This window comes from Sus scrofa, chromosome 9 (assembly GCF_054392235.1).
Source record: "Sus scrofa isolate SSC_HxYL_T2T_F1_AM1 chromosome 9, Sscrofa_HxYL_maternal_Yorkshire_Landrace_v2.0, whole genome shotgun sequence".
Lineage (NCBI taxonomy): Eukaryota > Metazoa > Chordata > Mammalia > Artiodactyla > Suidae > Sus > Sus scrofa.
Genome location: NC_139391.1, coordinates 33,157,879 through 33,170,983, shown reverse-complemented (window position 1 = coordinate 33,170,983; position 13,105 = coordinate 33,157,879). Strand labels below are relative to the sequence as shown.

The 13,105-nt window shown below is 36.9% G+C and overlaps 1 protein-coding gene across 1 annotated transcript in view; it reads left to right on the top strand.

The window, feature by feature from the left end:
• The window catches only part of TMEM123 (transmembrane protein 123), a 78,759-nt gene extending 66,741 nt beyond the window's left edge, over positions 1 to 12,018 (top strand). The window contains exons 5-7 of the mRNA XM_084978592.1: positions 4,771 to 5,181; positions 6,560 to 6,713; positions 9,503 to 12,018. Coding sequence (XP_084834718.1) covers positions 4,771 to 5,181; positions 6,560 to 6,713; positions 9,503 to 9,527 — 590 coding nt within the window. The 3' untranslated portion in view covers positions 9,528 to 12,018. The remainder of the gene's footprint in view (positions 1 to 4,770; positions 5,182 to 6,559; positions 6,714 to 9,502) is intronic.
• The last annotated feature ends 1,087 nt before the right edge of the window (positions 12,019 to 13,105 follow it).

The window sequence follows — 13,105 nt, the reverse complement described above, 5'->3', positions numbered from 1 at the left end:
TAAATAGTGCCACAATGAACATAAAGGTGCATTTATTTTTTTGAATTATGGTTTTCTCTGGATATATGCCCTGGAGTGGGATTGCTTGATTATATAGTAGCTCTATTTTTAGGTTTTAGCTCTATTTTTAGGGGTGTTTTGTTCTGTTTGGCTGCACAGGAAGCATGTGAAAGTTCCTGGGCCAGGGATTGAACCCATGCTGCAGTTATGGCAACAAGCAATTCTTAGCTTGCTGCAACACACAGGAATTTACTGTTTTTAGTTTTTTGAGGCATCTATACTGTTTTCCATAGTGGTTGTACCAATTTACATTCCCTAAGCAGTGTAGGAAGGTTACCTTTTCCCTACACCCTCTCCAGCATTGGAGATGTTCTTAGATGTTTTGATGATGGCCATTCTGACTTGTGTGAAGTGATACCTCATTGTAGTTTTGATTTTCATTTCTCTAATAATTAATGTTGAGTAACTTTTCATGTATTTTTTGGCCATCTGTATGTCTTCTTTGGAGAAATGTCTGTTTAGGTCTTCTTCCCATTTTTTGATTGGTTGTTTATTTTTTTGATTATTGAGCTGCATGTGTATATTTTGGAGATTAATCTCTTGTCAGTCACTTCATTTCTAAATGTTTTCTCCCATTCTGTAGGTTGTCTTTCCATTTTACTTATGGTTTCCTTTACTGTGCAAAAGCTTTTAAGTTTAATTAGGTTCCATTTATTTTTATTTTCATTACTCTAGGAGGTAGATCTGAAAAGATATTGCCTGCTTCAGGCTTGGAGGGCTACAGTGGGAAACTTGATATTGTTGGCTTCCTTTCTTGCTCTGCCTTTCTCTCCCCCACTTCTGCTGGTTTGGACCCTAAAGGATCAGGCCTAAAGGCGCTCAAGGGTAGAAGCCAGCTGGTGCCTCCTGGGTGGCAGGTGTGATTTTCTATGGTGGATTCCAAGGAGATGCTGCAGCTGGGGCCTCTCCCTGCAGCTCCCTTGATGCACTGGGGCCTCCCCTCCAGCTGACCCTCGTGCTTCAAACCCTCAGCCCCTAGTTTTTGACGTTCCCCTCTCTGCTGGTTATCATCACCCCTCTCTGCAGAGCTCTTTGGAGAGGCTCTGAAGGCAGCCACACACTGGCTGCGTTCCACGGGGCCTGATGTGGTTCATGGGAAACCAGTACCTTTACTGTCAGTGGAAAGAAGTGTCTCCTCCCAGCACAGCCTTTTAAACTCTGCTGACAGGCAGCATCTCGCCCTTAGAGTCACTTCACACTTGAGTCAAATCCCAGTCTTTGTCCCTTCAAGTCCAGGAGATACTGGTCCTGCTCTTCAGGTGACCGCCTGAAGCCTTGCCAGCTTGGTTTGAGGTGAGAGCTAGCGGTCTCCTCCTTTCCTCCAGGGGCAGAGGTGGGCATGGACACATGGCACGCTTGACACTCTCCAGTAACATACCCTCTTTGGGCCTTTATATAACTTACTTCGTTTTGATTTTGTTTTTTTGTGTACTTTTAAAAATTGAGATGTAATAGACATAAAACATTAGTTTCAAGTCTATAACATAATGATTTGATACTTGTGTATGTATTACAAAATGATCACAGTAAGTAACGTCTATCATAATATAGAATAATGTATCTAAATAGATACCATCTATCTATCATTTAGTTAAAATTTCTTTTTTTGTGATGAGAACTTTTCAGGTCCATTCTTTTAACAGCTTTCGAATATACAGTAGAGTATTATTAATTATAGTCACCAAGTGCTGTACGTTACATCCTCATGACTTAGTGATTTTATAACTAAAAGTTTGTACCTTTTGACCCCCTTCACTTGTGTCATCCACCCTCCACACCTTTACAGTGTCTGCTTCTCAGAGGCTGGGAAAGACCAAACGGCTAACATGGCAAAGTCCGATAGGACCTAACCCTTGCCACGTCCTGCATGGATGGTCTTCTGCTGACCTCTCTGCAGGTGCTCACTGTGCCATGCCCTGGAGGGCACTGGTCAGGAGCTGAACAGTTAAGGCGGAAGAAAGGCACCCAGCCATGCTGGGATGGTCTCAGTTGCAGAGGAGCACAAATAACCATTTACTTATATTACAGACTCGGGGATTGGGTTACTGGATGTGAGTTCTAACCTTGAAGGAGCCTCCTTGCATTGCAGTCAACTCACTTAAACATTGTAAATCAGAGAGTTCCTGTCATGGCTCAGCAGTAATGAACCCGACTGGTATCCACAAGGATGTGGGTTCAATCCCTGGCCTCGATCAGTGGGTTAAGGATCCCATGTTGCTGTGGCTGTGGTGTAGGCCGGTGGCTACAGCTCTGATTTGACCCCTAGCCTAGGAATTTCCATAAGCTACAGGTGTAGCCCTTAAAAGACCAAGAAAAAGAAAATCCTGAATACGCTTCATTTATTTATTTTTTTTGGTTGTGCCCCCAGCATGTAGAGAAGTTCCCCGGTCAGAGCTCAAAACCTGTGCCACAGCAGTGACCCCAGCCACTGCAGTGACTATGCTGGATCCTTAACCCACTGTGCCATATGGGAACTCTGAAACACACTTTAAATCTTATTTGCCTGTTTTGCCAGTTTGTAGAGAAAATATAGCTGCTTAGTGGTTTCTTTAACACATTTCGGTTTTCTTAGTGATGAATTAACCTGTTACAAGTCTGTTTTTTTGGCAATGTGACTCATGGTACAGTACCTCTGAATATCTTACTATGGCAGAGAAGGGAGTAGGCTGTGGGCTGTGTGTGTGTGTGTGTGTGTAACCCAAAAGCAGCATTGTGTTCATTCATTGTTTTAGTCTGCAAAGATCATTCTGTTCTAAAGAAAGGATATAAATGATGGTTCTTTGCTGTATTAATTTCATTACAATAGCATTCATTCACCAGTGTAAAATAAAAGGTGATTATTTCAGTGTTGTAGTGTATTACTTATATCTCTAGAGAGCATTCAGAATTGAATAATAAAAGATAAGTTTAAAGTTCATAGCGTTTGTATCATCTACTTGAATAATTTATTAGTCTCTATAATACAAAACTATTAATTCCTTTCGCCTTCTTTTTAAAGTCAGATAATACTCACAGGAAAAGATTATACAATGGAGAACCAAAGTTCAGAAAATGTGATAGGAATGCAGTAAAAGCAGATAAGCAACACTATTAAAACGAGCCTGTAAAGTTGAAAATAAATGTTTGAATTCTTTGAATAGTAAGTCCAAATTACTTGTGGAAGACAGGATGATAATACACAAAGTGATCGCTTTGGGGATGTGACAGCAGCAATGAAGGCCCTGTGCTGCCGTCACTGGGGGAAAGGAGAAGGCAAGCCCGGTGGTTCCTTCTCTCCACGTTAGAACTTGGCCATAGAGAGTATAAAATGGGAGTAGATAGGCAACATGAGAAACCACTAAACCTGCAAATAAACTTTGAGACTAAGAAACAAATTCAAAAATAAACTACATCATAAATTAGGACAAAGAAGCATTTTTCATTCTCTAGACAGTATATACTAAATTGTAATAACAGGAGTTGTCACATGGCTCTGCAGGTTAAGGATTAGGGTTGTCACTGCTGTGGCATGGGTTTGATCCTTGGCCCTGAAACTTCTGCATGCCTCAGGCATGGCCAAAAATAATGATAAAAATAAATTATAATAACTAAAGTATCTTTTAGTCATAAACATCAGTTAAGTTGCAGTGTTACAATGAAGATAGAGTATGAAAGAATATTATTAAGACAAAGATTTGCTTTTGGTCACAGGATATTATATATAGATAATATTTTTTGGTATTAGGGCATGTTTATTTCCAGTTATTTTAAATTAACACCAGTGATTTTCCCTTACAAAACTAATTTTAGATTTTTAAGGTTTTCAGAAATAATTTTATAAATATCTCTCCAATGACAGAAAATTATTATCATCAGTATGAGATCTCCAACTAGCCACATTGACAACATTCTTTCACTTCTTAATGCACTGCGGGAAGCTGGTTTTACCCTTAAAAAGCATGTCTCTGGCACAACATTGTAAGTCAGCTATACTTTAATAAAAAAGAAAAAAAGGAACATTTAAAAAAAGAATGTCTCATTCATGCTCAATGCTTTTTGAAAGAACATGGCAGAGACTTTAGAAAAATCCAGTAGTTTAATCATATATTCAGCTACTACTTGTGAGATGAAGTGTGGGATGATGGTTAAGACACCAACCCTGTATTGAAGGAGCTCAATACAGGGTTCTGTGTTGTTGGTTGTTTTGTTTTTCCCATATGTTCACAAAAATTTCTAACTTTATGTAAATCCATGGTTGTTTACTTTTAAATATTTTACTAGTTTGAGACATTTTATGGCTTATTGCTATCTCATACTAAGTGTTAATAGACTATCTTTGATTCTGATTGTGTTTGTTAGACCTTTTCTTTTTTTTTTTTTTTGCTTTTTGCTTTTTAGGGCCGCATCTGCAATATATGGAAGTTTCCAGGCTAGGGGTTGAATTGGAGCTGCAGCCGCCAGCCTACACCAGGGCCACAGCAACAGAGGATCCGAGCTATACCTTCGACCTACACTGTAGCTAACCGTAACACCAGATCCCTGACCCACTAAGCAAGACCAGGGATTGAACCCATATCTCTGTGGATACCAGTTGGATTTGTTTCCCCTGCTCCCCAATGGGAACTCCCTGTTAGACCATATTTTTAAAGTGTGACCATGAAAGTCAGTAAAGTGGGATCTTAATTCTATAAGGCATAGCTCCAGCTTTAATGTTTCTTGATTTTCTTGCAGCCCTGCAGGTGCCTTTAGGCCGTACAAATGAATCTTCTAACTTCACTGTGAAACTATCAGCAACTCAAGTTTCCCCAGTCTCAAAGGTGACAACTACCACCTCGAAACCCATAGCAAAATCGTCAACAACTCCAGTTTCTTCAAAGAATTCAACAACCCCCACTTTGAAAACCACAGCAAAACCATCAACAACTCCTGTTTCCTCAGTCTCCAAGAATGCAACAGCCACCACCTTGAAACCCATAGCAACAACTAAAATGACACCACAGGTCTCAACAAATACGACTTCCACCACCATAAGGTCTACACCCAAAATAACAAGTGTTTCACAGAATATATCCCAGATGTCAACATCCACAATGAACACAACCCACAATAGTTCGGTGACATCTGTTTCTCCATCAGTAACAAGTATGTATAAAAATGGACCTGTTTTTCCTGTGCTGAAAATAGTTGTTAAATACCACATTTACATCATTCCATTTTGCAAAAATATGGACAGTTATTTCTTATTTCCTAAATAAATTAGATGTAGAGATCAGGAAGAGTCAGTTGATGTAGTAACTGACTTATTCCTTTAAAAAATTATTTCCAGGAGATCCCATCATGGCTCAGTGGTTAACGAATCTGACTGGGAACCATGAGGTTGCAGGTTTGATCCCTGGCCTTGCTCAGTGGGTTAAGGATCCGATGTTGCTGTGAGCTGTGGTGTAGGTTGCAGACATGGCTTGGATCCCGCGTTGCTGTGGCTCTGGCGTAGGTCGGCAGCTATAGCTTCAATTCAACCCCTAGCCTGGGAACCTCCATATGCCGCAGGTGTGGCCCTAGAAAAGGCAAAAAGCAAAAAAAAAAAAAAAAAAAAATTATTTCCAACTTAATGATGCCAAATAATGATTGCATAACATCCGTCTGTGAATAAGTAATTTATCCTAATGGGGAATTTTATTTTACCTGGTTTGAAAACTTGTCTTCCTTTAACTCTTAGTACTTCATTCTGAAAAGGAATTAGCCAGGCTCAAGCTACATGATTTCTAAACCGGAGTCATGGTGAACTTTGGTTTTAATTCACTTGTGTTATAAAGATGCTTTTTAATGGTATTATATATAATCCTATATGTAGTATTAGTCTCAGCACTCCTTTTTTGCATTTGTTTAAAATGTAATGCCTGTGAAACTAATGAATTTAGAAACCTTAAGATTTTCTTTTAAGTTATTCAAAGCTGAAGTTCTGTTTAAAAGTTTATGATTACATTTATTAGAACAAATGGCAGATTTTATGGTTTATTTTGCATTTTTATGTATTTCTACTCCATATAGTTTATTTTATTACTACAATTTATGTATTAAAATCAGCTTTAATGTCTCGGGCTCTTGATAAAATTAAAATGGTTAAAACTCGTAATTTATTTAAAAGAAGGAATTTCAGTTAGAAACATCTACTCAAGTTGCATCCAGTTTTAAAGTTACAGCTATTATCCAGACATATTTTACTTAGAGGATTTCTAAGAAAAATTCCCCAGATCTTGCTGTCTGTGACGTTCTGATAGACTGCCAAGTCCAGTCTCACCTTAAGATCTTGGGGTTGCAGGCACTGGGGGTTTCTTTAAGGGCTCTGTTGGATCAAGTGAAGAAGACTAGAGCCAGGCAATCACTAGACAAAATCAGGCAACTTTCTGTGCCTGCATTCTCCTGACCCCCAATTCAGTGTTCCTATACAGAAATTCACAATGTTTTAGCTTATTACAATGTATTTAAAAACCACTAAAACATATTTTTTCTTTTGTTCTAGTCACAGCAACTATTAATTCTAAGGAAAATAAAGGATCAAAATTTGATACCGGCAGCTTTGTTGGTGGTATTGTATTAACACTGGGAGTTTTATCTTTTCTTTACATTGGCTGCAAAATGTATTATTCAAGAAGAGGCATTCGGTATAGAACCATGTAAGTTTTCCTTGGCCAGGACTTTTTAAAATTAGTTCTGTATTTCTTTATTTAACAATCATAACAAAACATCAGAGTAGAGCCAGTGTTCATCGCAGGGATTAATAGTTCAGATTTATGAGTTATATTCCCATTAATCCTCTATGCCCAAAATAAAATTATTTATGTATAAGCTCATGATTATAATTATTTGCAAATGAACATGGATATATATACCTATAAAAGTATTTGCATTTTATTAGTGCCATGCATTTTTTGTTGTTACTGTTTTTACTAGAGACCTAAGTTTAGCCAGTCCTTCTTGTTTATACCTCGGATTGCAAGAAGTACTGTATCAGGTCTTATGAGGCTACTGACCTAGTCAGTAGTCAGTAGTCTATACTGACAAACACAAGACACACTAAAATAACATCTTCAATAAAAGCATGAATTTTACTTTCTGTGACAAAGAAATTAGACATTCTTCTGACAGCCTCATTTTCCCTTGTTTACAATATCAAATGAGTTGTTAGTACAAGTAATATATGTTACAGTTTATTTGTAGTAAAACTGTGTTTTTGTGATAAGCTTTATCAACAAGTGCCAATCAACAAACCATGTCCACCCTTCCTTTAATTCTATACCTCTAATGTTTTTTGGAGGTATTATCTCCCAATTTCTGTTACTCCAACAAGTCCTTTTGCTTATATGTACGAAAGTGAATTTATTCTCTTTTTTTTTTTTTCTTTTTATGGCCTCAAGTGTGGTATATGGAAGTTCCCAGGCTAAGGGTTCGGTTGAAGCTGTCTGTAACTGCTGCCCTGCACCACAGCCACTGCCACTCCAGATCCAGGCCACATCTGTGATGTAGACTTCACGGCAACAGTGGATCCTTAATCCACTGAGCAAGGCCAGGGATTGAACTCGCATCCTCATGGAATCTAGTTGGGTTTTTACCACCAACTCCTGAATTTATTCTTTTGATTATTAATGCATATGTATAAAATACCATAGCATCGAGGACCATTTCCCAAAATATGTTCTGTTTAGATTATCATATACCTATTGTGTTCCATACAGTTTCCATGTTAGAAACATTTGGGAAATACTAATTGAGCAAAGTGAAATAGAACAGGTTACATTACTCTAAGAATTCTGTAAGCCTTATATATATCGTGTGCATTGTGAATTTCTAGGAGAACATAGTGTGAAAATATTTCTCAAATTTTTTTATTGAACTAAGAAAACCAAACTTTAAAAGTTACCCTCCACATACAGCATTCATCATATCAAACTTACTTTAAAAAAAATATCAAGGTGGTACCAGATTAAAAGTATATTCAGAAACATTGTCTTTTTTTAGATCAGCCCATAAAAGAAAAAAATACATGAAGGAAACTGACTAGAGTTAGCTTTAAAAATGCTTTACAATTTGAGAGATTTTTTTAAAACCACCATTTGTTTCTAGAAATATTTATCATCTGTTTTCTTGGTAAATTTCACCAGTTAAACAGAATGCACATTTTGATTATGGTAAATTTAATGCCATTCCTTTTTTATAATATCAGTATTTATTGATATAGTTGAGGCTATAAAATATCGAAGGAATTAAATTTAAATGTGCTATTTTCATTTTAAAGTGCCTTGACTACAAAGCATGTAATTTTAGCTTTATGGACTATAATGTTTTCCTTACATACACATGAGCACATGCTCCACACGCAGCATGCCCTGTGGAGGAAGTCAGAGTCCAGAAGCCCCATAACTGTAAGGAAACTAATCAGTATGTAAGGCAGTGTGACTCTAATATGACTCTTATTGATATAGAAACTAGTAAATATGAAAACACCATATTTAGTTGGGTCTCAAGTGCACATTTTTGTTTTTGTATCTTTTCACATTTTAATACCTCTGAAATGGGTATATCTTACAGTCTGTAGGGTGAAAAAGCATTGCGTTGTAGTTTAATTGGCCATGTTTTTCTTGGTGCTGCATTTTTTAAAAAGTGCATTTTAGTGTCCTTTGACATTATAAATAATGACATTCCATAAGAAAGAAGTTAATATTTGTCCCATTAAGGAAACTTGAGACCTTCTGTATTACTGAGCATTTCTGGTTTTCATATATTAGATAATAACACTGATTACAACACTGGTCAAAGGTTTGCTCCTGTGTTTCTTAGAGCTTCATGGAGAGACAGTGGAGAGAAGTGGTAAAGAGATGGGGTTTGCGGCAGACAGACTTAATCTTGAGTCTGACTTTATTATTGACTGGCAGGGTACCTGCCCATGTTTATGTAAATGATACAGCACAGTGTATAGTGGTCAAGATGGGAGTTCACATGCTTGCTTAGCTTCTGATATTCTGCAAAATGGGAGTGGTTAAATAAATAAAATGATACATACATATATATATAGATAGATAGATAGATAAAGAACCCTCTCTGCTTGGGGCTATAGTAATGATTAAATGAGTTATAGACATATTCTGCAGCATGATATCTGGCACATAGAAGATCATCAAGAAATGATGGTTGTTTTCTTTTTTGAAGAGGGTTGTTTATAGCTAATTGGTGAAAAGTCACACAGCCACTGCAGAGCTTTGAGTACAGGTGCATTTCACAACCTGAACACACTGTTTGAATCCTTAACCACTACAGTATACCTGTTACTTTGGAAACTTTACACAAAGAAATGACTGTTTTGATTCTGAAGCTTGAATTACTCATTACTTACTTTAAAATGTGAACATATAAGTGGTTTGAAACAAATACAAAACATAAAGTAATTTTAACTTTTCATTTATTACAGTGACGAACATGATGCCATCATTTAAGGGACTCTAAGGACCAAAAGAAAGAAGAAAGATTGATGCAGCCCTATCATTCTCTTCTTGAAAATAGCTAAACAGGCCATGCATATAATGTACAATGTATTATATAAGTATGTAAAGATTCCTTGTGATTACTAAAGGTAAAAAGGGTTTGGTTTGGGTTTTTTAATGAACATATAGAGCATACCAGTTAATTCAATAGCTATAATATTCATTTTTGGAAAACATAATAAGACAAGTCCTGTCCATTTTCTGTGGCATTGGTTGCCTAGGGCCGGTAATTGGAAGACATTATCACTGAAGGGCATGATGCCATCTGGTCACACAAATAAGGAGCTTGTCCAAACGCTTTTGATGTCCTTTCTGCTCACACAAAGAACCTCAGTGCGATTAAGAGCTGAATGTATCCTAATTACCAATGTCACGTAGCAGAAATTATATGAACAAACCAATATGAATAAACCAAGCCGTAAGTATAATTTTAGTTTAAGTGTCTCTACAGAGGCATCGATAATACATATGTTTAAAGCTTAGTTATTTGGTTTAGAAATAAAATTCATACCCTCTCCCACCAAAGTATAGAACTAGAAACAATACCTGGGTTTATCCTTGTTAGCCATTGGTGAGCATGTACTTTCAATAACTTCTTTTGAGCTTTCAATGGCTATTGATGTAATTACCTTTTTTTCCCTCTATAATTTCAGTAAAATGTGATGTTTAACATGAGAATATTTTAAAGACTTAGTTGTTTTAAAAAGATTATTTGCTACTGTGAGAATATTGTCAGCACTGGAAGTTGCTTTATTTCATATTCAGCTATTGATTTTATATTTAGTGAATATTTTAACAGACGTAGGACTGCTCTCAATATTTAGAAATTAAATAATGTAAACACACCGAACTTTAAAAAAAAAAAAAAAGATCTTAGATGATATCCATCCAAAGCATTAGAACTCTTTTCAGTCAGAATGATGGATGACTGCTGTGTTTATTAAGGCAGGGACTGTGGGACCACCCCACCTTAGGCTCCTGAACCTACAAGATGAGCATTTTTGAAAGTGCATGGTTGATATTACTCAAGATTGGGGAGACAGCATTTTTATATTAAAATACCACTATAGTTGGAATAAATTCCTTCAGAGTTTTAAAAGAGGCGTTTTTAAGACAGGAAACATCCTGCTTCTTTACTTCAGTCTCCTAGACCACTCCTCTTCCTCCTTTGCTGATGAGATGTATTATGTTAATGGACAGGAAAAGCACAGTACTGTAGGGACATCAATACCAGTCAGTGTATTTTGGAGTGTTTTCAGTTTTACAGTTTATATTCCAGCACTCAGAACTCAGGGTCAAGTTTTGACAAAAGAGGTATTTAGTTATACTATGTACTAAAATATTATTTCTTCTATCTTAGATGGTCAAAGTAAATCACACCAATTTCTGACAGTCCAAAAATGAGCTAAGAAGTCCTACTTAATATGTACCTGTACTTAATAGGAATTTAATGTAACTTTTGTGATCAGCTTTTGGTTTGCCAAGAATCGAGAATTCTGATATAAAAGGATCATTTCTAGTCACTATGCATTATGATCAAATGATGTGATGAATATGGATAAAAATTAAATTACATTAGTGTGAAAAGAGATGTGGGCTGATAGGTAAGTTGTATGTTACTAACTTAGGACTAACTGGTCTTTTAACCATTGCTTCATTTCTAAGACAGGTTTTATGGTATTGGGGGCCTTTTAAACTTATCTTCTGTATTCTTAATTTTCCAGTACTTCAAGTCAGAACTTTGTAGACAGACCTGAAATTTTCTTGAATACTTGTTTCTTTAGCACTTTGAAGATATTAAAAACCACTTTTTTTAGTACTAAATATCATTATTTGCCTTTAAAATTTCCTGTGCTTTAGGTTTGAAGTGATGTAGTTATCTAGTTAGGGTTAGGGTTAGAGTTAGAGTTAGGGTTAGTTGTCTTTTTTTCTGTGTATAAGTTGTATAATTTGTTACTTTCTAATATCAGTACTTCAATGCAATTGGTTGAGTTTTGGGAAGGGGGGTTGTTTTTCTTTTTTTTTTTTTCTGTTATCTGCAAAAATTGAGGGAAATGATACAAACCAGTATTTCACTTTGGAACACATTTCCTAAGCATAAATTTATCTTCCTCATGTTTATTTCAGCAAATATTCAGTTTTATTTGCCTTTTTTTGAGAATGGTTTTACTTGAAGATAAATGCAATCCAAATATACATCTAAATATTAGGCAGAATTCAGTCTATGATTTTAGAATATCCTTGGATAATCCATAGAATGGATTATTCAAATACAGATAAATGAGGGTTGGCAGTATATTAGAGTGATAGTTTTGTATTTTTCAGAAAAAATAATGTAAAGCAAATTCCTGTTACTTTGTTTTTCTTTTTAATATAATGACCAACTTTGGGGATTTCATTGTTACTGAGATCTATTTTTAGAATATAAATTTGTTCTTTTAGAGTTTTGTGTGGTTTTGCTTCATTTTCTCAAACTCAGGAGAAATTAACAGAATAGAAAAAGCCCAAAGTAAAAAGGCAGATTGTTGGGGCTTTAGCTGACATTTAATGGTTGCCTGGACCAGCAGCAGCAGGAGCATCACCTGGAAAATTGTTAAACATACAAGTTCTTCTTTTTTTTTTTTTTGGTCTTTTTAGGGCCACACCTACAACATATGGAAGTTCCCAGACTAGGAGTCAAGTTGGAGCTGCAGCTGCTGGCACCCCTCAGCAGTGTCGAGGCAAGACTTGTAGAGAGTGTTGTCACCAAGATCATTACTGACTTCCCTCCCCCTTACAAGAAGAACAGCTGACAACTGTTCATGCACAAGACACCACTGAGAGAATCCTAGAACACAGGAGTGAGCCTGAAACACCCCCTTGCTCCACACAGATCAAGAGAAACCACATTAAAAAGGTAAGAGGAGTGACTTCATGGACCCCAGGCCAGTGCAACCAACACCATGACAGGAAGTCTTCTCTGAGCCTCTAGTTACCACATACGGAAAAGAGAGTCCAGAGTGAACATCCAGTTCTTCCAGCATTGTGGGTCACTTTTTTGAAGCCCCACCCTAGTCTTACCCATTGGGAATTGCAGGGAAATCTTGGGTCTTGACCACCAGGAATCCAACTGTGACAGAGAACGGGGGAAGGGTTTGCCATAACCAGCACTCAGAATGTGTCAGACCCAGTCTTAGCCTATAGCACCCAAGTGAGGTAGTCCCAACCAGCAGCTTTGCTCATCTGCAGAATAAAATTGGTAGCATAGTCTAACCAGGTAATCTGGTGGGGTACATATCTACCTGATTTGATTTGGGTCCTCAAACAAAAAGACTTAGCTGCCCTGGAGCCTGCCCCACCCCCACCCAGGAAAGCGGAGTCATACCCAGGCCCACCACTGAAATGGAAAAATTATTAGAAACATTGAACCTGCCAAACTGAATTTGGAAGAAATAGAAAATCTACACAGGCCAATTATTACACAGGCCAGTTATTACTAAGGAGAGTGAATCAGTAATCAAAAATTTTCCTACATCAAAAAGACTAGGATG